Source organism: Convolutriloba macropyga, chromosome 13 (genome assembly GCF_964194025.1).
Source record: "Convolutriloba macropyga chromosome 13, txConMacr16.3, whole genome shotgun sequence".
Lineage (NCBI taxonomy): Eukaryota > Metazoa > Xenacoelomorpha > Acoela > Convolutidae > Convolutriloba > Convolutriloba macropyga.
Genome location: NC_134480.1, coordinates 39074944 through 39099563, shown reverse-complemented (window position 1 = coordinate 39099563; position 24620 = coordinate 39074944). Strand labels below are relative to the sequence as shown.

The 24620-nt window shown below is 36.5% G+C and overlaps 1 protein-coding gene across 1 annotated transcript in view; it reads right to left on the bottom strand.

Moving 5' to 3' along the window:
* Nucleotides 1-24620, bottom strand: part of LOC142351719 (uncharacterized) — a 62432-nt gene that overhangs the window by 36807 nt on the left and 1005 nt on the right. Inside the window, exon 2 of the mRNA XM_075403864.1 lies at nt 15111-15614. Within this exon, the coding sequence (XP_075259979.1) occupies nt 15111-15614 (504 nt within the window). The remainder of the gene's footprint in view (nt 1-15110; nt 15615-24620) is intronic.

Sequence of the window (24620 nt, the reverse complement as noted above, 5' to 3'; positions counted from 1 at the left end):
CTTGATGGCTAACAGAACCCCTGGATTTGTTAATTTGGTTTTTGATTAAAACGGTGTTGTCTCTGCTTTGACCAATGAGAAATTTTTTCGTTGAGGTCGTAGTCTTGTACGAGGCAATTGCTGCAAAACAATGGAGAGTGATACACGGAAAAATTTTGTTTTACTGTCGTCTAACACAATATGAGGTCCAGAAATGGTTCTTCCAACTTTGAAAAGACTTGCGTCTGATGCTGAAAATGGCCCTTGATCCAGTTTGATAGATGGATTTAAAAGAATTTGGCATGGCAAATCAATGATGTGACTAGGATATCAAGAGTAGGTATAGACACGTGCCTGAGATGATCGTTTTTTCGGACAATGTCTCACTGATGCCGCTTTCACTTCGTCGAAATTGATGCTTTCTACAAAATATAACTTTTCGAGGTTGTACCGTTCGTCGTATTCCAGATTTGAAATTTCTGTTGTGAGCATGTTTTGTGTCTGGTCCTTTGGCTTCTTCCCAGACGGGTTGCTGAAGTGTCTTATGTTGAAGCTTTAATTGATCAAATTGTTCTGATAAAAGTATTGTCAGGCTGATGTCTGGGTCACTGAAGTCGTATGTCTGAACTTTATGCTCTTTCTTTTGTAAAATAACAGGAATAACGTAGAGCAGACTTCTTGTTTTTATTCCCGCGATTGTGTCTTTTGTCAAATTTGTTTCTTCCCTGTTGGTGATTGCATACGAGTTGCTCTGTTGAGTATCTGATGTTTAAAACGGTGTTGCTGTTTGCGCACATATGCTCCTGCCACCATGTAGCATAATCTTTTTGTCGTTGTCCGCATCCTTGTTCCCTACAATTAGCGTTTGAAAGTCAACTGTTGGCCAGATGGTTTGCTCCCAAACACGTTTTGTGAAAATTTAACTGATAAATTATCTCCAGTCTTTCATCTGTTGTCTGTTCTTTAAACACTGGGAATTGAAAAAGTTTATGGTTACCGTCGTTGAAGACACAAGGCAAAAGATGTTGTTGCTGTGACATCTTCTTGGTGTTTGAAATAGTTCGGCTCTGCTCCGCCGCTGGTTGTTTTTGCTGTTGTTGCTGTAGCTGCTCCTGTTGTTGCTAAAAAGTGTTGCTTGTTGTTGATGTTCACTGTTTTTACTTTTCATTATCTCTGTTAACGATTAGCTTGTCTATTTTCACTTGAACTGAAATTTCTCTGTTGTGTGTCACTGTCTGGTTTAAGGGTGATGCTGCTCCGTCTTTGATGCATTGAGCGTTCATCTGCCTCTGATATTTCGTTAAGCCATTGATTGAAGTCTGCTAGTACTGGCTGTAGAATTCGTCGTCACACAAGAAGCTGGTTCTATTCTGAATCTTGGCCGCAAGGCAGTTTGATGTTTGCATGCGTCATGATTGCTGCAATATTCAGATCTCCATTCAAATAAAATTCTTGTGGTTCTTTCTTTAAAATTGTCCAAGAAAGAGAAAATGCCAATGGACTGTAGTTAATGATATTCATCAACAATTTAGTGATGGTGACATTTGGGTTCCCAATTAATTGTTTCGACCCGTTCATTGCTTCTTTGTACAGACGTCCGTTACAAGCAGTACCTTCAATTTGCATTTCTATTTTGGCAATTTGCTGTTTTGGCATTTCCAATTACAGTTCTCCGCAAATAGGCAATATTCAGTCCATCATTGAAATGAGTGTCTCCAATCATGAAGCTCAAAACGGCTGCACTAACCTGCCCATAAGCCTGGATTGCCGTTGAACTTCTGAAAGTCAGTCTTATGAATTTATTTTATGCCTGGTGAGTAGAATGGAACTGATTGTTGAAACGTTGTTGAAAATCGCTGCGGCTGTATTGTTGATTGATAAAATGAATTTTCGTCTCCCAATGCTTTTACTCGATACCGCTGACCGTTTATGCGGTTTGAGTAAATTATTCTATCGTAACAAAAGCTGCTCAGGTTGCCACGTTCAACAGAATTGCTGTTTTCCTGTTGTTTGTTGGATGTTTATCCATTGCATTATATTCGCTGTTGTCTAGTTGCTCTGATTTTGATGATAATGTTGTTGGTTGCTGAGTTCTCCCCAGTCAAATCGGCTGCTTTTTTAATTTCGTTGATGTATTGTGTTTTAGAGTTTTCTGTTGTGTTTTCTTGCAAACTGTGGTTTCGAGTCTTAATGTACATATTGTCAATGTTGTTCCACGTCGCTGTAGATTTTTTGACGTAGTCTTCAAGTTGAACTTCTTCAAGCTGGAAAATCAACACGAAACATGTTTCTTCAAACTCTTCCGCTGAAAACACTTCCACTGCTTCGTCGTGAAAAAATTTTGCTGCTTCTGTAATTCCACTGTCAAACGCTCAGGTTTTGCAGGTTCTTTGAGTTTTTATCACCCATCACCCTGTCTTTTGACTGCAAAACAGGTGAGCGCTTGGTTTGATTTAGCTTTGCTGTCAGGAGATGTTTGTTGTCTGTGTTGGTGGTCTTTGTTGTCAATGGTCTTTTCCCGCTGCCCCTGCTTTTACGTAAAACATTCAAGCTTGGTTAGTGGTTTATCAGAAAGACTGCGCGGTGTTCGCGTTTTCAGTTAATAAGGACTGTGTGGTGTTGGTAGTGCTAGGGCCGGACGTCAAACAATCAATATAATCTGCTTCTTTCACTGACGCGAGTGGTGGTGTTGTTTCAAAAAGAGCGTAGAAATTAAGCGCCTTTTGGTACGTATGCTTGGGTACCCTTTAGCCACTGCTACTTGTTTGCAACAGTTCTGATGTTTCCTGAGTTTTGCGTTTTAAAAACTTTTTTGCTACCAAGAAAAATCATCTATGTCCTAACCAATGAATTACTTCTATAAAATCAAAACTAGGAATAGGTGCTTCAATGTTAGAGTACCATTGCACGTGCCTCCTAGCACACATGGTAGTTAATTCTAGAAAATAAGCTCTAAAATTTGTAGAAAGCACAGAAAAAATTTAAAAGTTTTGCTGAATTTTTGAGCGCAATTCTTAAAAAATTGCTCTAATTAATAAGAATTTTGAACAGATTTTCTGAAAAACGGAGCGCATTCAGAATTTTCTTACAATTTTGATGCTTTTGCAAAGGTCGTCTATGATCAGAATTTCTCAAAAACGTTTCATACATTTATTTGATAATTTTTACACAATGTACCAATTGCAGATTCCACTTCGTGAAATTCTGTAGATGGTGAAATTTTATATTTGTTGATAAATTTTTTTTGTACTACATGTTCTCCTTTTGTTTTCTTTTCAAATGCATTTGTATTCTGTGCGTCTCCAGTTTTTGTTTTATCATGTTTGATTTTTCGATCTTACTGATTTCTTATCAGATTAAAATTAATGTTTCTAAATCACTGAAATTGAATCACGACTTGAGCGCCTCATGCTCCGTTTTTCATGCAAAAATGGCTCATATAGCGCCAATTTTTAGTTAACTTAGTTTTTTAACCTAATTTTGGATATTTCAATGGACTTTTAATTTAATTAGTGTAAATGTGTAGAGCGTTGTTTTCTTAATGGCAAAGCCTTTGAAACCTCTTTCAGTCAATCCCTTTTTCAGTCGTTTTATTCCAACAAGAGGATGGCTATTTAACTTCAATGAGCCTGCAATGATAAAAAATGAGATTCTTTCTACTTAATCTTTTAAATTTAATTCTCAACATTAGAATTTTGGATAACTTCCTTCTGTTACTATTTCTTACAATGTGTCCGTTGCTCAACGATTTATATGGAGAACTATTGCCATGACCTACAGTTCAATTTGCTCTGAAATTTAAGAAAAATTACGTTTAGTTTGTTAGATTTTTTTGACTGAAATGAAAGATTTTTACAAGAGATCTTGGGATTAGATTTTGGCAATGAACAGTGTTTGAAAATTTGGAAACTTTGAATTTTAATTTGTTTCCTTCTTACTTTTGTTGACTTTTCTATGATAATTCAGTTGTTTTCAATAATTTTACCTGCAGTATGCTTTCTCATTGTTTATTGTGCGTCACAGAGTTCATTGCTGAATTCTCTGATATTTTGAGACTATTTTCTTCTGGGCAAACAACACCTTGGTCAATTTCTGGCTGTGTCAATTTACTTCCCTCATAAATTTTTTGGCATTTTTCCTAAACGCTACCAAATAGGTGTCTAAGAATACAAAACTTTGGGATTTCGAGATCTATCAGTGACTTTTATTTGTCGAAATTTGGTCGAAGTTTTTGATTTTGAGCAAGATTTGCTGATTTTTGGGCGCAATTCTGACATATTTTTGTTATTAAGTAAGGATATCGAAAGGATTTTCTAAAAAACTGAGCGCATTCAGCACTTTCTTACAATTTTGATGCCTTTTCAAAGGTCGTCTACGATCAGAAATTCTCAAAAACGTTTTATATATTTATGTGATAATTTTATATATTTATGTGATAATATTCATGTGATCATTTTTAAGTGAGCGAAAAAAGTATTCATTCATGCAGTGCATTAGGTGAATGACTGTTCCACTTTGAGAGAATTGAGCATGTAATAACCCGTTTTATCTTTCTTTTCGTTCATTCGGATCGAGGCATTTGCTTGCATTTTGAAATTTGTAAAAAAAATTCTTTGACACTGCATCAAATTGTAAACCCTCTGAAATTGACATACGACTTGAACGCTTCATGTTCCGTTTCACATGCAGAAATGGCTAATATTTCTCCAATTTTAAGTTAGCTTTTTTTACCTATTTTTTTGATATTTGAGTGGATTTTTGTTTTGATTAGTGTAAAAGTGTAGAGCGTTGTGTCGTTTATGGCTAAACCTTTGCATCTTCTTTTAGTCGTTTTTTTCAACAAGAGGATGGCTAGTAAACTTTAATCAGCCTGCAAAGATGAAAATGAGATTTTTCTATATAATCTTTTACATTTAATTCTCAACATTAAACTTTGGATGACTTCTTTCTGTTTCTATTTTTTCTACAATGTGTCCGTTGCTCACTGATTTATATGGTGAATTAATGCCATGACCTTCAATTTAATTTGCTTTTAATTTTAATAAAAATTACGTTTAATTTGTTAAAGACTTTTAGGACTGAAATGAAAGATTTTCACCAGAGATCTTGGGATTAGAATTTGGCAATAAACAGTGTTTGAAAATTTGAAAACTTTGAAATTTATTTTGTTTCCTTCTTACTTTTCTTGAGAATTATAATTTTTGCACTAATTTGAATTCATTTTTACAAACGTTCTATAACGACAATGTAATTTAATTCAATTTGAAATGCTGTGTTTTCTTGAGACCTAAATTTCAGTTGTTTTTCTGTGATAATTCTATTACCTACTGTAATACTTACCTTTCTAATGAAATTACCTGCAGCATGCTTTCCCATTGTTTTCGGTGCTTCACAGAGTTCATTTCCGGTTTCTCTGATCATTTGAGACTAATTTTTTCTGGGCAAACAACAACGTGGCCAATTTTTTGGCTGCGTCAATTTTCGTCCATCATAAAGTTTTTGGCACTTTTCGCTATTGCTACCAGATAGATGTCTAAGAATACGGAACTTTGGGGTTTCGAGATTTCACAGAGTGACTTTTATTTGTCCAAAATTTGTCTAAAGAATTGATTTTGTGATTTTTGTAGGGTTTATGAGTGACCTCGTAATTGTTTTTTCCTTGCTTTTTTAATGATAATAACACTTAAGTTTATAACGCTTTTATGGGATTATTTTTAACAAAAAAAGTTACGTCGGTCAGATAAGCCACAGAAAAGATTTTTTCAGTTAAGAAACAAGTGTTTAGGTTATTGCAATTCAGTTTATCTTCGGGGCAGGTATGACGCTTCGAGTCAATTCCGAGATTCTTTCGGCTTTGTTTTTATATCGTTGTAAAGCTTTTGTTACGTCTATATGTTGTCACAATCACTTCATCTCTGCCTTTTTGTCGATTCATTGATGCAATTTTAACAAAATAGCTTCCGTTATTTTTCAATTTTATTGGAGCAAGTTTTTTTTGTTAATTTGAGCGATCAAATTTTTAGTCGCTTTTGAACTCTCAAAACTAACTCTGAAATAAAACAAATCAAAATACATCATCTCATGTCTCAGCAATTAAAAAAAAGTAAATACCTTTTATTGAAATTGCAGACCCGCGAAGATCTACTCAAACCTTTTAGAGACCGAAGATCTACGAAGCTATTTCGGCTATTTTTTCGCATTCTTCCGGCTATGTTGACCAATTCACAAACATTTTCCACACAATAGCCCGTTCTGAACTCCAAATGTAAATCAGTACTGGGCAATTGTAAGTACTATCAGCATTGCTATTAAATCAGTACTATGCACGTCTCCCATGTATTATATTTTGCTCGCTTTCTCGCTCAAAATTCACTTCTTTCAAGCGTATATTATTGGCGCAGAAGTAAAAATTTTCCCAGTGGTGATGGAGCAGAAAGGAGGACAAACGGCTAGGGAGAGAGAGAGAGAGAGAGATTGTGGGATCAGTCCACGAGCGAAACTTTATTTTTACACCTGGCCAAAGTCTGACCATTGTAAAGTCAGACTGAATGCAAGTCTGACAAGTTGCATGAATTAGTTTATGAAAAAAGTGACATGAATTAGTCTATGATTCAGTAATGATGAGGAATTGCATTTATAGTGGCCCAAAACTGATTCTCATCTGGAGTTAGTTACGCGAGACAATTAAAATAAATTGTTGTTTTTGTTAATATCTATGTAAGGCGTGCACTTAACAACTTTTCAAAAGATGAATTAGTCATGTTAACGAAAAGAAAACAATGCGTGGCGCATACACTAAAAAACTGGCAAGTTCTTTTTTATTTATTTGAACAAAACTATTTGTTTCTCTAAAGAATTTTATTTTTCTATTTGTGGAGAACAAGATGCTCTGTACTTACAATGCCCCGCACAGTTTTAATAGGACTGAATGCGTTATGGAACTCAGGTGCACTTAGAGCCTTTGAAATTGCATAGAAAAATCCAAAAGAGAAGGGCAATCCGAAATATTTCAGAGGGATAATAGAGGGATAGCCAATATTCCAAAGGGGTAAACAAAAGAAATCCAATAAATACTAATTTCGTATCAAGCCAGACAAAATTAGAGACTAAATTATAGAAACTTAGCCTTAATAAAGTACAAGAAATTAGGTTTTTGGGAACACTCAAAATTTTTAGGAGTAAAGCTAACCGCATAACATCTAACCATAAGAACAGAACCACTCATAGTTTTTAAAAAAGTTCAAAATGGCGTCCGAAGTTTTTGATCCGTAAGTATCGAAAAGCTCAAGAAGCTGCCTATCATATTAGAGTTCGGTGGGGTAAACAAAGTGTAAGGAAGAGCAAACTACTTGATTATGAGGCAATATTGAAAACAACGTCGGAAGCGGACAATTACTAGCCCATAATTATTGTTTCTTTAGATGAGAACGAAAGTGAAGCGCCACAATCGGTTCAATTGTTTAATCATGGAACTAGTAATTGATGATTTTTGTTAATATATTTGAAAATATTTAATTTAACGAGCCTAATGAGAAAAATGAGAAAAATCTTCCAACACATTTGGGGTAAATAACAGCATCTGACAGTGAGCAGAAGATTTGAGCCAAAAAAACGATAAAAAAAGAAAATTACAAAGAAAACAAGGAGGCTCGTTAATGTGCGTTCGCACATGATGTTCCGACCCGAGCTCATCTACATTTTAGACTTAATTGTCAACCCAATGAAGAGATAACAAAAATAGATGTTAGAGCTTTAAAAAAATTAAAAACCAAACTACTAATTGAATTACATAATGTCATGCCTCATTACATCGCTCACGAGATCTGCCATTAAAAAGACTACGAAAAAAACAACAAACAACAAAATAAGCGAAAACAAAAATTTCACGGCAAAAACCCAATATCTAAATTTAATAGCACCTAGTAACAACGTCAAGATGCAATCAAATAAAACCTTAACTCCACAAATTTAGTTTTTCGTGAATATAGAGCAGATGGATGTTTTCCCTAATGAGACTAGGTAACAAGTCGACAAAGAGAAGAAAAATGATGTTGAAATCAAAAACCAATCAACATCTTTTTAAACCAAATAATTTCAAAAGTCTAAAAAATCTCTAGCTTATAACGAAATTATTCTTGAAAAATTTACTAAAAAGTCATTATGAAGCCAATGGGACCTGTCTTTGGTTAGAATAAGCCATAGGAACGGACTAGAGACGCAGAAAATCTAAAAAAAGTTACGAACAATTTGTAAAAACACGAATTTTTGAAGCCATTAATATCATTACCTATTATCCTAATATTATGTGTTTCTATATCAGTTTTTGTTTAAACTAATTCAGCTAAAATTATACTGAAAGAATCAACAAGTTCATTTGGATCACATTTGAAAATCATTGGGATCTGTTATTACCTGAATGTGCTACAAGAAGAGAAAAAAAAAACAAATACACCACTCAGAAAACTTTTATGAAAACGCATATTGCTCACCAAGTAAAACAACAGTTAAAAAATTATATCAGTAGACATGCTACTTTTTGAACTTCAAGGAATTGTATGGGACCTCTCAAAGATGAGAATAAGTTACAAGTTGACGAAAAGAACAACAAAAACTGAAAGACCTTTGAAAACGTATAATATCATAAACTTTAGGACTATCCGCTATAAACTGACTGCTTTGGGTAATATCATTTATTTAATCGTCAATTACCAGTTTATTGGACCGGTCAGAATTTTGTGGCTACCTAAAGAATAAAAAAGGCAAAAACAGCACATTCAAAGAAATTAAGCGAGAAAAGTGTTCAAGCCATTAGAGAATGAAATTTTCAGTAAAATCTTTTCTAATTTCAATAAAATTTTTTAACAGCAAAGAGATTGTTTTTTTGTTACGACATAACTTGAAAAAAAACAAAAATAAACGAAAATATTGAAACCACAAAGTTTTTGAGAAAAACCCTAGTATCAAAGCCATTAAATTCAATAGCTTCCAAAGGAATTAAAGAAACACGCTAAATTCTGCCTCGACTGGAGAGCAATGATATCTTCCATTCAAGGTTATTAATAGCTCATCACAATGAATCGTATGGCAGTGAAAAATACGTTAAAACCACGAAATTTTGGAGAAAACCCGTGCTATCAGCGTCATATAAATCAATAGCTTTCACCTGAAGCGATTGAATACGCTAAATTATGCCGTGATGGGAGGTTCAGGATGTTTATCAATGAAAAATCATCAAAAAGACATTAAAACGTGTCATTGACTATGAAAACGACAAATACAGGCAAAGTCCAAAAACTCAGGAGAAAAATGCGAGAAGAAAATGTCTGAGCCATTTAAACCGTAAGCTTTTCCCCGAAAACTTTTCCTACGATCCATTGAACGTATTCTCTGAGCCCATGGAAACTGTCAAATTTAGTAGCACAATTTATTAAGATTTCGGAAGGAACCAAAATTACGAAAAAAAGGTATCCAAAAAATTTTTGAAAAATTAAGAAAGCTGGTGCATCGAAGTCAAAAAACCAATAGTTAGAAGATAAAACCGCTAACTAGATAAAATTTTGTTTGAAATGGGAAAAAGGGGTTGATTCATTAGGGAGACCGACTTACAGCTCACGAAGATAGGTTTTAGATTGACTAATGTTCAAAAAAATTTTAAAAACTATATTTATTTTTAAAGACTTAACAGTCATTAAATTCAATAGCTTTCAACGTTAGTCAATAAATACGCTCAGTTATGACATGATGTGAAAATTTTAACTTTGATCCGTCAATCTTCTACTCTAAGTCAATTGGAGCCACTAATATAAGGATAACGGGATAAGATTTCAAAAGGAACCAATAATACGAAAAGGTCCAAAAATTAATAAAAAAAAATTTTGGAATCTTGTGGCCTTGAGGTCATATATTCAATAATTAGAAGATAAAACCACCAACTCGATAACCTTATGTTGAAGTAGAAATGAGTGTGGCTCTGTCATTACTGGGACTGACTTACAGTTCACGAAAAAAGGCTTAAGATTGAATTAAAAAATTTTGAAAAAAATATTTTTAAAGTCAAGTCTTAACAGCCATTAAAATCAATAGCTCTCATTGGACGTCAATAAATACGCTCAATTATGCCTCAATATAAAAACAAGTATGTTTGTCATGCATAGGTAATCAGTAGGTCATCACAATAAGTCTTATGGTTATGAAAATAAACAACAAATACAGGCAAAAACCAAAAATTCTGAAGAAAAGTGCGAGAAAAACGTGTCGACGCCATTTAAAGCATTAGTTTTTCTCGGAAAACTTTAGCTATGATCCATCGAACTTATTATATAAGTCATTGGGAGCCACTAATATAAGTATAACGGGATCAGATTCCAAAAGGAACCAATAATACGAAAAGGTCCACAAATTATTTAAAAAATTTTTAAAATCTTGTGGCTTTGAAGTGATATATTCATTAGTTAGAAGCTAAAACCCCCCAACTCGATAATCTTTTGTGTAAGTAGAAATGAATGTGGCTCTGTCATTACAGAACTGACTTACATTTCAAGAAAAAAGGCTTAAGATTGAATTTGAAAAGTTTTGAAAAAAAAAATTTTTTAAAGTTTTAACAGCTATTTAAATCAATAGCTCTCCTTGGACGTCAATAAATACGCTCAGTTATGACTCGAGGTAAGGATAAGTTTCTTTGTCATGCATAGGTAATCAGTAGGTCATCACAATAAGTCTTATGGTTATGAAAATAAACAACAAATACAGGCAAAGTCCAAAAACTCAGTAGAAAATTGCGAGAAGAAAATGTCTGAGCCATTTAAACCGTAAGCTTTTCTCCGAAAACTTTTCCTGCGATCCATTGAACGAATTCTCTAAGCCAATGGAAACTGTCAAATTTAGGACAATTTATTAAGATTTCTGAAGGAGCCAAAATTACGAAAAAAAGTGCCCAAGAAATTTTTGAAAAATTAAGAAAGCTGGTGCATCGAAGTCAAAAAACCAATAGTTAGAAGATAAAACCGCTAACTAGATAAATTTTTGTTTGCAATTGGGAAAAAAGGGGTTGATTCATTAGGGAGACCGACTTACAGCTCACGAAGATAGGTTTTAGATTGACTAATGTTCAAAAAAATATTTAAAAAAATATATTTATTTTTAAAGACTTAACAGTCATTAAATTCAATAGCTTTCAACGTAAGTCAATAAATACGCTCAGTTATGACATGATGTGAAAATTTTAGCTATGATCCGTCGAAATTCTTCTCTAAGTCAATTGGAGCAACTTATATAAGGATAACGGGATAAGATTTCAAAAGGAATCAATAATACGAAAAGATCGAAAACTTAATTTAAAAAAAAAAATTGGAATCCTGTGGCCTTGAAGTCATATATTCAATAGTTAGAAAATAAAACCACCATTTCGATAACCTTTTGTGTAGTTAGAAATGAATGTGGCTCTGTCATTGCTGAGACTGACTTACAGTCCACGAAAAAATGCTTAAGATTGAATTTATAAAATTTTGAAAAAAATATTATTTAAGTCTTAACAGCCATTAAAATCAATAGCTGACATTGGACGTCAATAAATACGCTCAGCTATGCCTCGATGTAAAGACAAGTATCTTTTTAATGCATAGGTAATCAGAAGGTCATCACAATAAGTCTTATGGTTATGAAAATAAACAACAAATACAGGCAAAAACCAAAAATTCTGAAGAAAAGTGCGAGAAAAACGTGTCGACGCTATTTAAAGCATTAGTTTTTCTCGGAAAAAGTTAGCTATGATCCATTGAACTTATTCTCTAAGCCATTGGGAGCCACTAATATAAGTATAACGGGATAAGATTTCAAAAGGAACCAATAATACGAAAAGGTCCAAAAATTAATAAAAAAAATTTTGGAATCTTGTGGCCTTGAGGTCATATATTCAATAATTAGAAGATAAAACCACCAACTCGATAACCTTATGTTGAAGTGGAAATGAGTGTGGCTCTGTCATTACTGGGACTGACTTACAGTTCACGAAAAAAGGCTTAAGATTGAATTAAAAAAATTTTGAAAAAAATATTTTTAAAGTCAAGTCTTAACAGCCATTAAAATCAATAGCTCTCATTGGACGTCAATAAATACGCTCAGTTATGCCTCGATATAAAAACAAGTATGTTTGTCATGCATAGGTAATCAGTAGGTCATCACAATAAGTCTTATGGTTATGAAAATAAACAACAAATACAGGCAAAAACCAAAAATTCTGAAGAAAAGTGCAAGAAAAACGTGTCGACGCCATTTAAAGCATTAGTTTTTCTCGGAAAACTTTAGCTATGATCCATCGAACTTATTCTATAAGTCATTGGGAGCCACTAATATAATTATAAAGGGATAAGATTTCAAAAGGAACCAATAATACGAAAAGGTCCAAAAATTATTTTGAAAAATTTTTGAAATCTTGTGGCTTTGAGGTCATATATTCAATAGTTAGAAGCTAAAACCCCCAAGTCAATAACCTTAGAAATGAATGTGGCTCTGTAATTACTGAGACTGACTTACATTTCACGAAAAAAGGCTTAAGATTGAATTAAAAAAATTTTGAAAAAAATATTTTTAAAGTCTTAACAGCCATTAAAATCAATAGCTCTCCTTGGACATCACTAAAAACGCGCACTTATGCCTCGATGTAAAGATAAATATGTTTGTCATGTAATCAGTAGGTCATCATAATAAGTCTAATGGCTATGAAAACAACAACAAATACAGGACAAAACCAAAAACCCTGTAAAATAGTGCGAGAAGAAAATGTTATCTATGATTCATTGAACTTCTTCGCTAAAACAATGGGAGCCATCAATTTTAGGATAACTCAATAAGGTTTCAAAAGGAACCAATACGAAATGTTCAAAAATTTAAAAAAAAATTGAAATCTTGTGGCATTGAATTCATAAAACCAATAGTTACAAGATAAAACCCGCTAACGAGATTATTGTGGATTGCAGTAGGAATATGGGGTGTACTGGTATTACCGAGACTGACTTACAGTTCACAAAAATTAGTTTTTGATTGGTTAATATAAAAAAAATTCGAAAATATATTTTCAAAGTCTTAATAGCATTAGCTGTGCACTCAAAGCACCAGATAGGTTCACTTAATGCTCATTACCAAACCTATTGTACTTTTAGTCAACAAATTTAAGCCATAGAATTCCAAAAGTTTAGTTCAAACTCAAAAAAAATCAAAATTTCATTTAAATTTACGAAAACTGAGAGAAGAATCCAAAAAAACATGAGCCATTCCTTGGAAACAGATTTTTTGTTCATTGGGCTTCATTTGATTGTAAATGAGGTTCGTCATTAACGCAACTTAGATATGAAAAGTGATTATTCTCTATGCGACTTGAAAAAACAAAAAAATTGCAACATTTTCTAAAAAAGTGCTCGCAAATAAAATTCGAATTTTATTTTGATAGTAAACTTCCCTATGAGACCATAACTATTCTTTTCATCGCCTTTCGTCTATTAGCAACACAAAATTGATTTATTTTGTGCCGTGAAATGTAATTTTGAATTAAAGTTTTCATAGAAAATGTTTATTCGAACAAAAATTACGGTGAAAGTGAACAAAAGGGAACCAAATTTCCCGTGTTCACATGAAACTTTAAACCTCGATAACTCCTCGAAAAAAAATACGAAATTCAAAAAAATCTTTTTAATTTCGAATTATACGCTGGATGAGCTTTTTAATGATACCACTCTAATTTCTCTACGATGAATATATCGATCGGCCAAAATTGACTGAACAAAAAAACCCATTTGAGTATATAGTTCCTCCCCCCACAAGTGGGGTCGGAACAAATATCATTTTCTCCGAAAGACAATGATGTTATATTTATCCAAACAAATCAAGACCTTTATCCAAAACAAATGCGACTCGCTATAAATGAGAATAAGAGACAACACAACAAAACAAGCCAGGGCAATACTCAAATTTCAATTTGATTTAATTTAATAACCAGAGTATAGAAGTCAAAATTGCTCCATGAAAAAAATTGATCAGAAGAATCACTTAGTTAATGCCGAAAACTGCTAGAAACCGGCATCAATTAGATCACTGTACTACTCAAAAAGAAATACGAGGAGAATCAATGTTCGGAAACCAAACAAATTTTTTGAATTTTTGAAGGCACAAAAGTTCAAACTCACAAAAAGCTTTAACTTTTTACCTTGCACACTATAAAAGTTCGTTGCTGACTGTAACGAAAAAAGAGGTTCTCAAGAAGTCTAAATGGAACTAATGAGTACTTGCACTAGGGAGAATCCTTGATACTGCCACAAAAACACAAAAAAAAGCAGGCAAAATGAGAAAAAAAAACCAATTATGCCTTTTTTTGAGAACCTGATTGTCCTCTCCTTAATCAGCCTTAGTGAGCAGACCTCAAAGAAACACAAACTCTAGACAAAACTCATCAAAATCATTAAGTTTGCATTATTTTTTAATGAAAATTGAAAAGCCTTATTTTTTAAGGAAAATTGGTAGATCTCGAAAAAATAAAAGTTCTCTCTCCACTCTGAAATCATTTTGAAAGAAATTTACGCTTTGAAAATACTCATTCTTTTAATCCCCTTCCTATTCTAGCGTTAACAATTCAGTGCTTCAGTTTGACTTAAAAAAGATGGCTTCAAATATAAAAGACGGCTCTAATATAATCCAAATCTATTAGATGTGTCCAATAAATAAATGGAACTAATATTAGCCTCTCTTTTGGGTCGCGCGCGGTTATAGGCGGCGCGAAATTGTCAATAATTTTCAATAATTTTTTACATAGACGATCTAAAATTGGTCGAAAATTTCTTCAACCGTGAGCAAAATTTCGGTAAAATGCCGATTGTTCACAAAAACCTTATACCCAGATGACTTCTCGGAAAATTACAAAACTTTAAAAAGATTTTTAGTTTACATTTCTAACTGACAGAAGAAAAGCCCTAAGTGGCATCGGAATGAAAAATATGAACAAAAATGGATCAAAAATGGGGTAAAAAAATTTATGCTCACTAAGCTGGGGGGGGGGGGGGGGCAAAACAGAATAGATCCCAAACTTGGTGTGGTGAAAAAAAGAGAGAAAAGCCGTTTAACAATAAAGGAGATTTGAAACTTACCCCAATCGTCATTCTTCTACCACCGACCATTGAGTTCTGAATTATTTGTGAAATCAATTCGGTCAGCTCTTTTTCAGTATCGACAGCAAGTGAACTTGAACTCTTCATTTTCTGCTTAATTCTTTCAATTTCTTGTTGTTTTCTCCTGCATTTCTCCAACATTGTATCGGTGTACTTTAGCAACTCACTTACTGAATTGGTGTCTCTGCAGTGCTCATGGTATTCCATTAAAGCTCTTGTTTCCTCTAGTGCCTCTTGATTAAGTGAAATTTGATCTGCATACTCCGTATACAGCAATGTTTCCAATGTTTGAAAAGCCTTGGCATGATAACTGTTTGCGTCTACTTTCTTCCACATTATTTCGCGTTCTGTTTCGTTTGGCACAACTTCATGATGGGGGTGGGGATGGTCACTCGCCCAACAACCTCTGCAGATTGTTACAAAGCATTCTTCTTTTCGGCAAAAAACGTCTTTGGGCAGATTATGGGTAACGCATTTCTCCCCCTTAGTGGACAGAGCCAAAGCAAAGTTGAAAAGTCACAATTTCAATTTTAATCAAAAACTGATGAGAGAAATCATTAACAATGAGAAGCTTGCAAGGTTGTTACGATTTACAATAGCCTTTGATACAATGACCTTCAATGCAATAAGAGCAAGATGAGGAAAACAATGATAATTAACCACGTGCTGAAACCAAATATTCATAATTTCAAACGATATTATCACATTCACTTGGTTCTTTCGAGCTTGAGATTCTTAAGCAAAAAGCGTTATAATAAAGCATTTCTAAGCAAGTGATTCAATTAATGTTGCACCACAACATTTGGTCCGCCGACAAATAGGTTAGGATAAAATACTCAAAGCATTAGGCTACACAAGCATTAACTCCCTAAAAAAAATTTAGCAAAAAATCTAAAAGGGGAAACTTAAAGGGGAAGTTAAAAGCGGACCCCCACTAGATAACACATCCCCCCTCATGTTATACAAGTTGATTAACTTGCATAACAAGGTTGATTAACCTAATTCTGAGACCCGGTAAAGTTATCTAGTGGGAGAACTATATCTCAAGGGTTACAAAAACTTTTTTTTGGAAACTTCGGGGAAAACAATCACTTTCTCAGTTCTCGCGGAGAACTCGAAATTTTTAGTTTAAGTTTGCTCCCCCGAAGTAATAGCACAAAGTTCGCGCGCAAAAATTGGCCGCATTTTTTGAAGGGGGGATTAAGTGAAACCCGATTGCCCATCTTTTGCGTTCTTTTAGTGTGTTTTTAGCTTTCAGCACAGCAAAATCCAAAAAAAAACAAACCAAAGTCATACGAATAAAGACCAGCATCAAAGACACGAAAAAAACGCACTCAAAGGCAACAGCAAGTTAAATTGTCCAATCTTGAAACGCAGAAACAGTCGCGGGGATCACACCGCAGCGTTGCTACAAGGTTTAACAATGAGGCTGAAAATATCATGTCAAAAGATCTAGACACCATTTCAGAAGCAGACATCAACAGGGTAAATCAGGAAGCGACACTTCTCACCCGAATGCAGAATTTTCTGGTAACTTTGAACCAGGAACTTCAACAGAACTTGACGGAGGCGGAAGCACTGGACAATGAAATTCTGGAGTCCGAGGAAGTTGATGACAAGTTGACACAGAACATTGATGCAATCAAACGCTTCACGAAACGTTTTGAGGGACCTTCAACAGCAGCAGATACTTCAACGCCATCTACTTCAACACTCTCCGATGCTATGAGGAACTCAGCCAACATCAAGTTACCAAAACTCAATCTGCCAGTTTTTTTGGGTAATTATATGGAATGGACTTCGTTCTTTGATTTGTTCAAAGTAGCAGTCACCGACAACAGTTCTCTTCAAGGAAGTCAGAAGTTGCAGTATCTGAAAGCATCTGTAAAAGGTGACGCCGCTAAACTGCTTGCCTCGATACCGGTTACCGATCACAACTTCGACATTGCTATGAATACTCTGATAAACAGATATGAGAACAAGAGGATCATCATTTGCACACACCTGCCTTCAATTGTTTCGTATCGATCGCTGACAACCGATAATGCCAGAGACTTAAGAAATTTAATTGAAGCAATGGACGAACATCGACTTGCCTTGCAGAATTTGGGAGAATCAGTCAACAGTAAAGACATCTTTTTTGTTTACTTGATCAGTGAGAAGCTGCCTACAGAGACAAGAAAACAATGGGAGCTGTCTTCAAAAGGCAAGGAACCCCAAAGGTATGCAGAGCTCAGACTTTTTTTAGAGGAACAGGCACAAACACTCAAGGCAACAGCGCCAAATGGAGTAGGAGCAACGAAAACTCAAATGAACGGGAACCAACGACATTTGCACACACATTTGGCGACTTCCGAGCAACAATGCAAACGCACAAAATTTTCAAATGCGGAAATTTCAAGAAACTTTCAGTAAGGGAATTTGCAGAGCTCATAAAGGTTAAAAAACTCTGTTTCAATTGTCTGCGACCGGGCCACAGATCAGAAGATTGTGATGGATCGAAATGCAAGCAATGTGGTAGAAAGCATCATACTCTTCTTCATCGTGAAAACATTCACAACAGAAACACCGATCAGCAAACAACTAGCGGAACAACCAGCACTCAAGTAAATGACAAACAGAAGAACAACGCTATAACAACAACAGCAATTGCAAAATCTAAGGATGAAAACAAGTTCACAGGAGCTATGACTCAACGAACTTCAGAAGAAGTCTTTCTTCAAACCGCAATTGTTTCCGTTAATGTTCACGGCGAGACAATTCTACCTAGGGCACTTCTAGACTCAGCTTCATAAAACAAACTTATAACTGAATCTGCAATAAAAAGGTTACAATTGAACAAGAAAAGCAGCAACACAAAAGTTTTTGGACTAGGTGGGACGGTTCAAGACAACAAAGGTCGCGTGGACCTTCTTATCTCATCAAGGAACAGATCGTCCACTGTCAATATTAGTGCGTCAGTTTTGACAAAAATGACTGATAATCTGCCATCACGGTTCATTAACACCAGCCAATGGGAAACAGTAAAGGAGTTGGAGCTTGCTGACCCAGATTTCAACAAGCCGCCATCAATTGACCTCTTGATCGGAGCATCTCATTATGAAGATATAATGATTGGCAGCAATCGACTAAAGGAGCCTTACTATGGAATAACATATAGGCTATCAATGTTCGGTTGGGTTATTGGAAGGGAACAGACAGACAAAACCTATACAAACGATCTGCAGACTTTCTTTGTCTCTTCAGAGCCAGAAAATTTGCAGCGTTATTGGGAAATAGAAGAAGTTCCAGCAGCGCAGCTTTGGACAGCCCAAGAAAAACGCTGCGATGATCACTTCAAGGAAACAACTAGAAGAAGCCCTGAAGGTCGCTTCATAGTGAAACTTCCCTTCAAGAACGAGACAAAAACATTGGGAGATTCACTTCAACAAGCCAAAAAACGACTCCGCAGTCTTCTATTAAGATTAAAAAGACAACCCGACCTTTATAAGAGATACACAGAATTCATTGGAGAGTTCTTTCATCTCGGACAAATGGAGAAAGTTCCAACATCAATACTTGTCAAGCCTGTCGAAAACTGCTACTATCTTTGTCATCATTGTGTGTTCAAGGAGTCAAGCACTACCATCAAGCTGAGGTTCGTTTTCGACGGATCCGCAAAGACGACAACAGGAGTATCTTTTAACGACAGACTCATGGTTGGACCAAAAATTCAGAAAGACCTCTTCAGCATTCTTGTTCGATTTCGACTACACCAAGTAGCACTTTCTGCTGATATTGCAAAAATGTACAGGCAAGTGGAATTGAACAAAGAAGACAAAGATTATCACCGATTATTGTGGAAAGATTCAAATTCAGAGGCGATTGAGACCTTTCGTATGACTCGGGTAACATACGTCATTGCTTCGTCTTTTCATTCAATTCGACCACTGCAAGTTCTTGCCGAAGAAACAACAAACAATAAACTTCGTTTGTCACTAACAACTGATATGTATGTGGATGATCTATTCACAGGATGCGAAGATTCAAAAGCAGCAGAGAAGCTCCAGGACGCCATTATTACGCTTTTTGCTTCAGCAGGTTTTGATATACGGAAATGGCCATCTAGCGACTCAAAACTTGTATCAAGACTAGCTGCCACTTTCAGAGAAACGGAAGACGAGAAGATAATTGAAGGCGAAAACTATGCCATTAAGACGCTTGGGATAAAGTGGAATCCAAGTCTTGATCAATTTGGTTTCACATTAAAACTTGACAAGGGAGCTCCGTTTACTAAACAGCAAATCCTCTCAGAAGTTTCACGTTTATTTGACCCACTCGGATGGCTATCACCAACGACTATTCAACATAAATCATTTGTTCAACTGTTGTGGATTGACAAATTTAGCTGGGACCAAACTTTATCGGACCCAATTCTATAGCAGTAACTGCAACTTCGAGCACAACTGAAGGATCTTGAAAAAATTAGTCTTCAACGGAAGGTTCTCAAGCCAGCCAAGAAATCAGATTTGCAGTTGCACGTCTTTTGCGGCGCTTCCACTACAGCATATGCTGCTGTCGTTTTCATCAGACAGGAGACAGACAATTTCATTGAAACAAAAATGCTTACAGCAAAGACAAGAGTTGCACCAATTAAATCAGTTTGTGTGCCAAGGTTGGAACTTTGTGCTGCCCTGCTATGAGCTAAGCTTGTCGAAGCAGTGACAAATGCTATTAGCAATGAACGGTTTCCAAATCCAAGGGGTTTTGCGTGGTCAGATTCTGCGGTTACAATTGCCTGGGTACAAGATTATCCGAGGAAATGGAAAACATTTGTCGCCAACCGAGTAGCCGAAATACATGAAATTATTCCAGCCAGTAGTTGGAAATATGTTCCAACAGAAGATAATCCAGCAGACTGTGCTTCAAGAGGATTAGCAGCAGCTGATCTGTTGAACCATAATCTATGTGGAATGGACCAGAGTGGTTGCAGCAACCTGAAAACGACTGGCCTTCACTAGACATTTTGTCACCTACAGGAGAAGAGACGGAAAAGGAAGTAAAGAGGCAATCCGAAAACATGACAATGATTTCATCGAAAGAAGATAACCCAGTTTTATTGATGATAAATCCGAATTCGTCAATACATAATGTAACAAAGATATTTACCTGTATCCAGAGGTTCATCAGCAGTATCAAGAAAAGAAATCAATATTCAAAAGCAAAACAACGGACAACAAAATTGTCGAAAAGCATAAACACTTGCTCTTCAACGCCAAACGAAAAGACTGATAGTAATGCGTCTACGTCTCAACCAATGATCCGGACCTTTAATTCAGTCTCCTTAAAAGGTAAAGATTTATACGAAGGACGACTTCAATTGTACAGCTTCATACAGCGAAATTTTCTTCATGACTTCAAGAACATCAGGAATCAGCCCACTGAAGATGCAAGCAACAGCAGCAGAGATGCGACACAACAAGACATTCAGCAACAAGACATTCAGCAAATTCACTGGACCAGAGGGGTTTGGTGGTATAGGTAGGGCCGGGGGCCCAGGTAGTCTTGTCAGCACCGGGTGCGCAGGTGAAAATGTGCGCTCAGTTTCTACTGCCAATTTTTTAGGTACAGGTATGGCCGGGGGCCCAGGTAGTCTTGTCAGCACCGGGGGCGCAGGTGAAAATGCGAGCTCAGTTTCTACTACCAACTCCTTAGGTACAGGTAGGGCCAGGGGCCCAGGTAGTATTGTCAGCACCGGGGGCGCAGGTGAAAATGCGAGCTCAGTTTCTACTGCCAATTCTATAGGTTCAGGTAGGGCCGGGGGTCCAGGTAGTCATTTCAGCGCCGGGGCGCAGGTGAAAATGCGAGCTCAGTTTCTACTGCCAACTCCTTAGGTACAGGTAGGGCCGGGGGCCCAGGTAGTCTTGTCAGCACCGGGGGCGCAGATGAAAATGCGAGCTTAATTTCTACTGCCAATTCCTTAGGTACAGGTAGAGCCGGGGGTCTAGGTAGTCATGTCAGCGCCGGGGGCGCATGTGAAAATGCGAGCTCAGTTTCTACGAATTCCTTAGGAATAGGTAGGGCCGGGGCCCAGGATGTCTTGTCAGCGTAGATGGTGTCGGGGTCTCAAAGGATGATGTCAGCCATGGTATAGGTTGGGCCGGGGCCCTGGGGATCAGCTCTACATCGTGTGTACCGGGAATACAGACAATTCTAGCGAAGCCGTACATCAATTCAACAAAGATGAAACCAGAGAAAAAATGTTTTGTTAACGCCTATGGAGCAGCCACTAAGGGGAGACAAAGAAGACGAAAACTTCCTAGAAGCAGCAGTCTCAACAGCCTTTCACCATTTTTTGATGAAGAAAATAAAGTGATTCGAGTTGGGGGACGCCTAGCCAATTCACCTTACACAATAGACCGAAAATTTCCAGTTCTTATTCCAAGAAAATTACCAATCACTGAAATTCTTATTCGAGAAGCACACGAGAAAAATCTTCACGGAGGAGGACCTCAACTGACGTTATACACCCTTCGACGAACTATTTGGATACCCTGAGGGCTTTCTGTAGTGAAGGGTATCTTATACAGATGCAAGCCATGTATCCGATTTGATGCCAAATTGTTACAGCATCAGATGGGAGATCTACCTCGAGAACGAGGAGTGCCGTCATTTGCGTTCAGTCACTGCGGACTCGACTAATGTGGACCGTTCTACACAAAGAATGGAACTCGAACGCTTTTGAAAACATACGTTGCAATTTTCATTTGCTTCGGTACGAAGGCAGTTCACCTAGAGCCAGTTATGTCTCTGACCAAGGATGACTGTCTTGCAGCCATTAAACGATCTGTATCTCGTCGAGGTATTCCTGACGAAATATACAGCGACAACTCGACAACTTCCATTGGGACCAAGGGAGAGTTAGAGTTTCGACAAGCCTTAGCTACTCACGAGTTTGAAGATTTGATATCATATTCGGCAAGGAGAACAATATTACTTGGCTTACTATTCCGCCGAGAACACCAAATTTTGGAGGGCTATGGGAGGCTGCTGTCAATTCCTTGAAACGCCACATGTACCGCAGCATTGGAAAAACAAAACTGTTTTTTGAAGACTTCACGAAACTGTTGGCACAAATTGAAGCAATCTTAAATTCAAGCCCTATTACCTCCGTTTCAAATGATCCCAATGATGCCTTAGCACTTACAGCAGGACACTTTTTAATAGGACGACTAATCACAGCACTGCCTGAACCAAAAACAACAGGAAAAGAAACAACTTCCCAGACACGACAGAAGAAGAGGATGGATCATCTTATCAGGGACTTTTAGAAGAAGTGGTCAACAGAATATTTGTTCAATTTACAACAATGGAAAAAATGGCAAACGGGACAAACAAATATTGACATCAATGATGTAGTAATAATCAAGGAAGAGAACACACCACCCACTCTGTGGCCAATGGGACGACTAACAAAGGTCTTTGATGGAAATGATAAAATAGTTCGAGTTGTTGAATTAAAAACATCATCTGGACTATTTATACGGCCAGTCAACAAGCTTGTCTTGTTAATGAAAAACGATAATGACATGCCGCCACTAAGATCTGACAAGGGAGATGACACAGATGAAGAATGAACAACAGAGGATACAGACGAGGAATGACATCAAGGAAATGTAAATCACAACTGTACAAAACTGACAAAAAAGAACTAATTGAATTTAAGAAAGTATCAATAAACTTGTGATGGGTTGCTGAGAAAAACTATTTACCGCAATTGACCACTTAACCAGAAACCCAGTTTCAATGATATATTAATAAACTTGAACCAGTTCAAGGAGGCCGGTATGTTACGATTTACAATAGCCTTTGATACAATGACCTTCAATGCAATCCGAGCAAGATGAGGAAAACAATGATAATTAACCACGTGCTGAAACCAAATATTCATAATTTCAAACGATATTATCACATTCACTTGGTCTTTTCGAGCTTGAGATTCTTAAGCATAAAGCGCTATAATAAAGCATTTCTAAGCAAGTGATTCAATTAATGTTGCACCGCAACAAAGGTATAGAGGCCACACCGAGCTTATTAAATTTTAAGTAATGGTTAAGTGACTCTGCTTGAAGTCACTGAAAACTTCTGGCGTTTATCGAGAACAGCGAAGAGGTTCGAGATATGAGGTCAGAATTTCGAAGTGACTTATGCAGAGTCACTTAACCATGCTTAAAACACGAAACGTGTCGGTTTTAAAATGACGAAAGTCAGCAAAGTTCAACTTCTGGCTAAGTAGCAACTTCTGGCATTTGACTTCTGGCACTGCAGACTTTCGGCATTTTAAAATGTGCACGTGAGTGTTTTAAGCAATTTGAAAAATGAAAGTCGAAACCCCGGAATGATGTTTTTAAGGTAATGGGGGAAGGGTATAATGGGTAAAAACCAGAAATGGATTTGATGGTTCAGACGTACTTCAGTCGCGGAAAAGGGTGTCTGGTTCGACCGAGCTGGAAAACATTTCGGTCTGTTCGCTTTCTTTGACACATACTTCAGTTGAGTCTGTTGGTACAACCCATACCCCTAACTCAGTCTGTTCAATCTAACCTAACCCATTCTACTCATTCTGGACTATACCCATACTTCGACTGTTCAAACTGGCTCAAATTCTAATCATTTTATGGCGGCGAGGAAAGAATATTTCAATTTTTCAACCTCTGTGGAGAGATGACATCAAGTGAGTTAACTCTAACCATAGTCCCAGCAAAGGTCGGATCAAAGCCAAAATTTCCAGCCCACGAAATGATCAGGTTCTCTGCAAAAAATTGTTATTTATGCAATGACGATTTTGTAAGCCGCACAGCTGATCTTTAGCAACTAGCAACATAGTGTAGACGGTTAAGCAAACACAAAAATTTAATAAGTGAAAACTACGTTGTTCTTAGAATTGACTGTTTATTATCTAAAAATAATCCATGTTTTTCAAATTTCGTTGTACACCCAAATATACAGACGAAAACCGACGCTTCTTACGTTTAGAAACGATGAAAACCTACGCTTTTTACGTTTTAAATCGACAAAAACCGATCAAAACGACGAAAACAAAACGTAGGGGCTTTAATCAATTTTGGCGAAGTAAAACCGACAAAAACCTACGTTTTCTTTTGTTTGAATCAGGTGAAACTCTCAACACGGAATTTATAAAAGAAAAAATAATCATTTTCTTGATCTATTCTGTTTCCCAGACTCTTGGGTTACGCTTGGGTCTCTTCGGTCTGACCAAGAGTCTGACTTGGGTCTTTTCAGTCGGGCCCATGATCTGGGTCTGTTCGGTCTGACCAGGGTCTGGCTTGGCTCTATTCGGTCTGACACAAGGTCTGGGTCTATCTGGTCTGGGCCAGAGTTGCCAAAGCTTCTTCGGTCTTAACACCTTGTCCGCGACCTCCTAGTCTCCGAGTTTCGGGTCGTAGAGCTCACCCTGTGCTCCGCCAGCCAGCTTAGTTGGTGCATAAT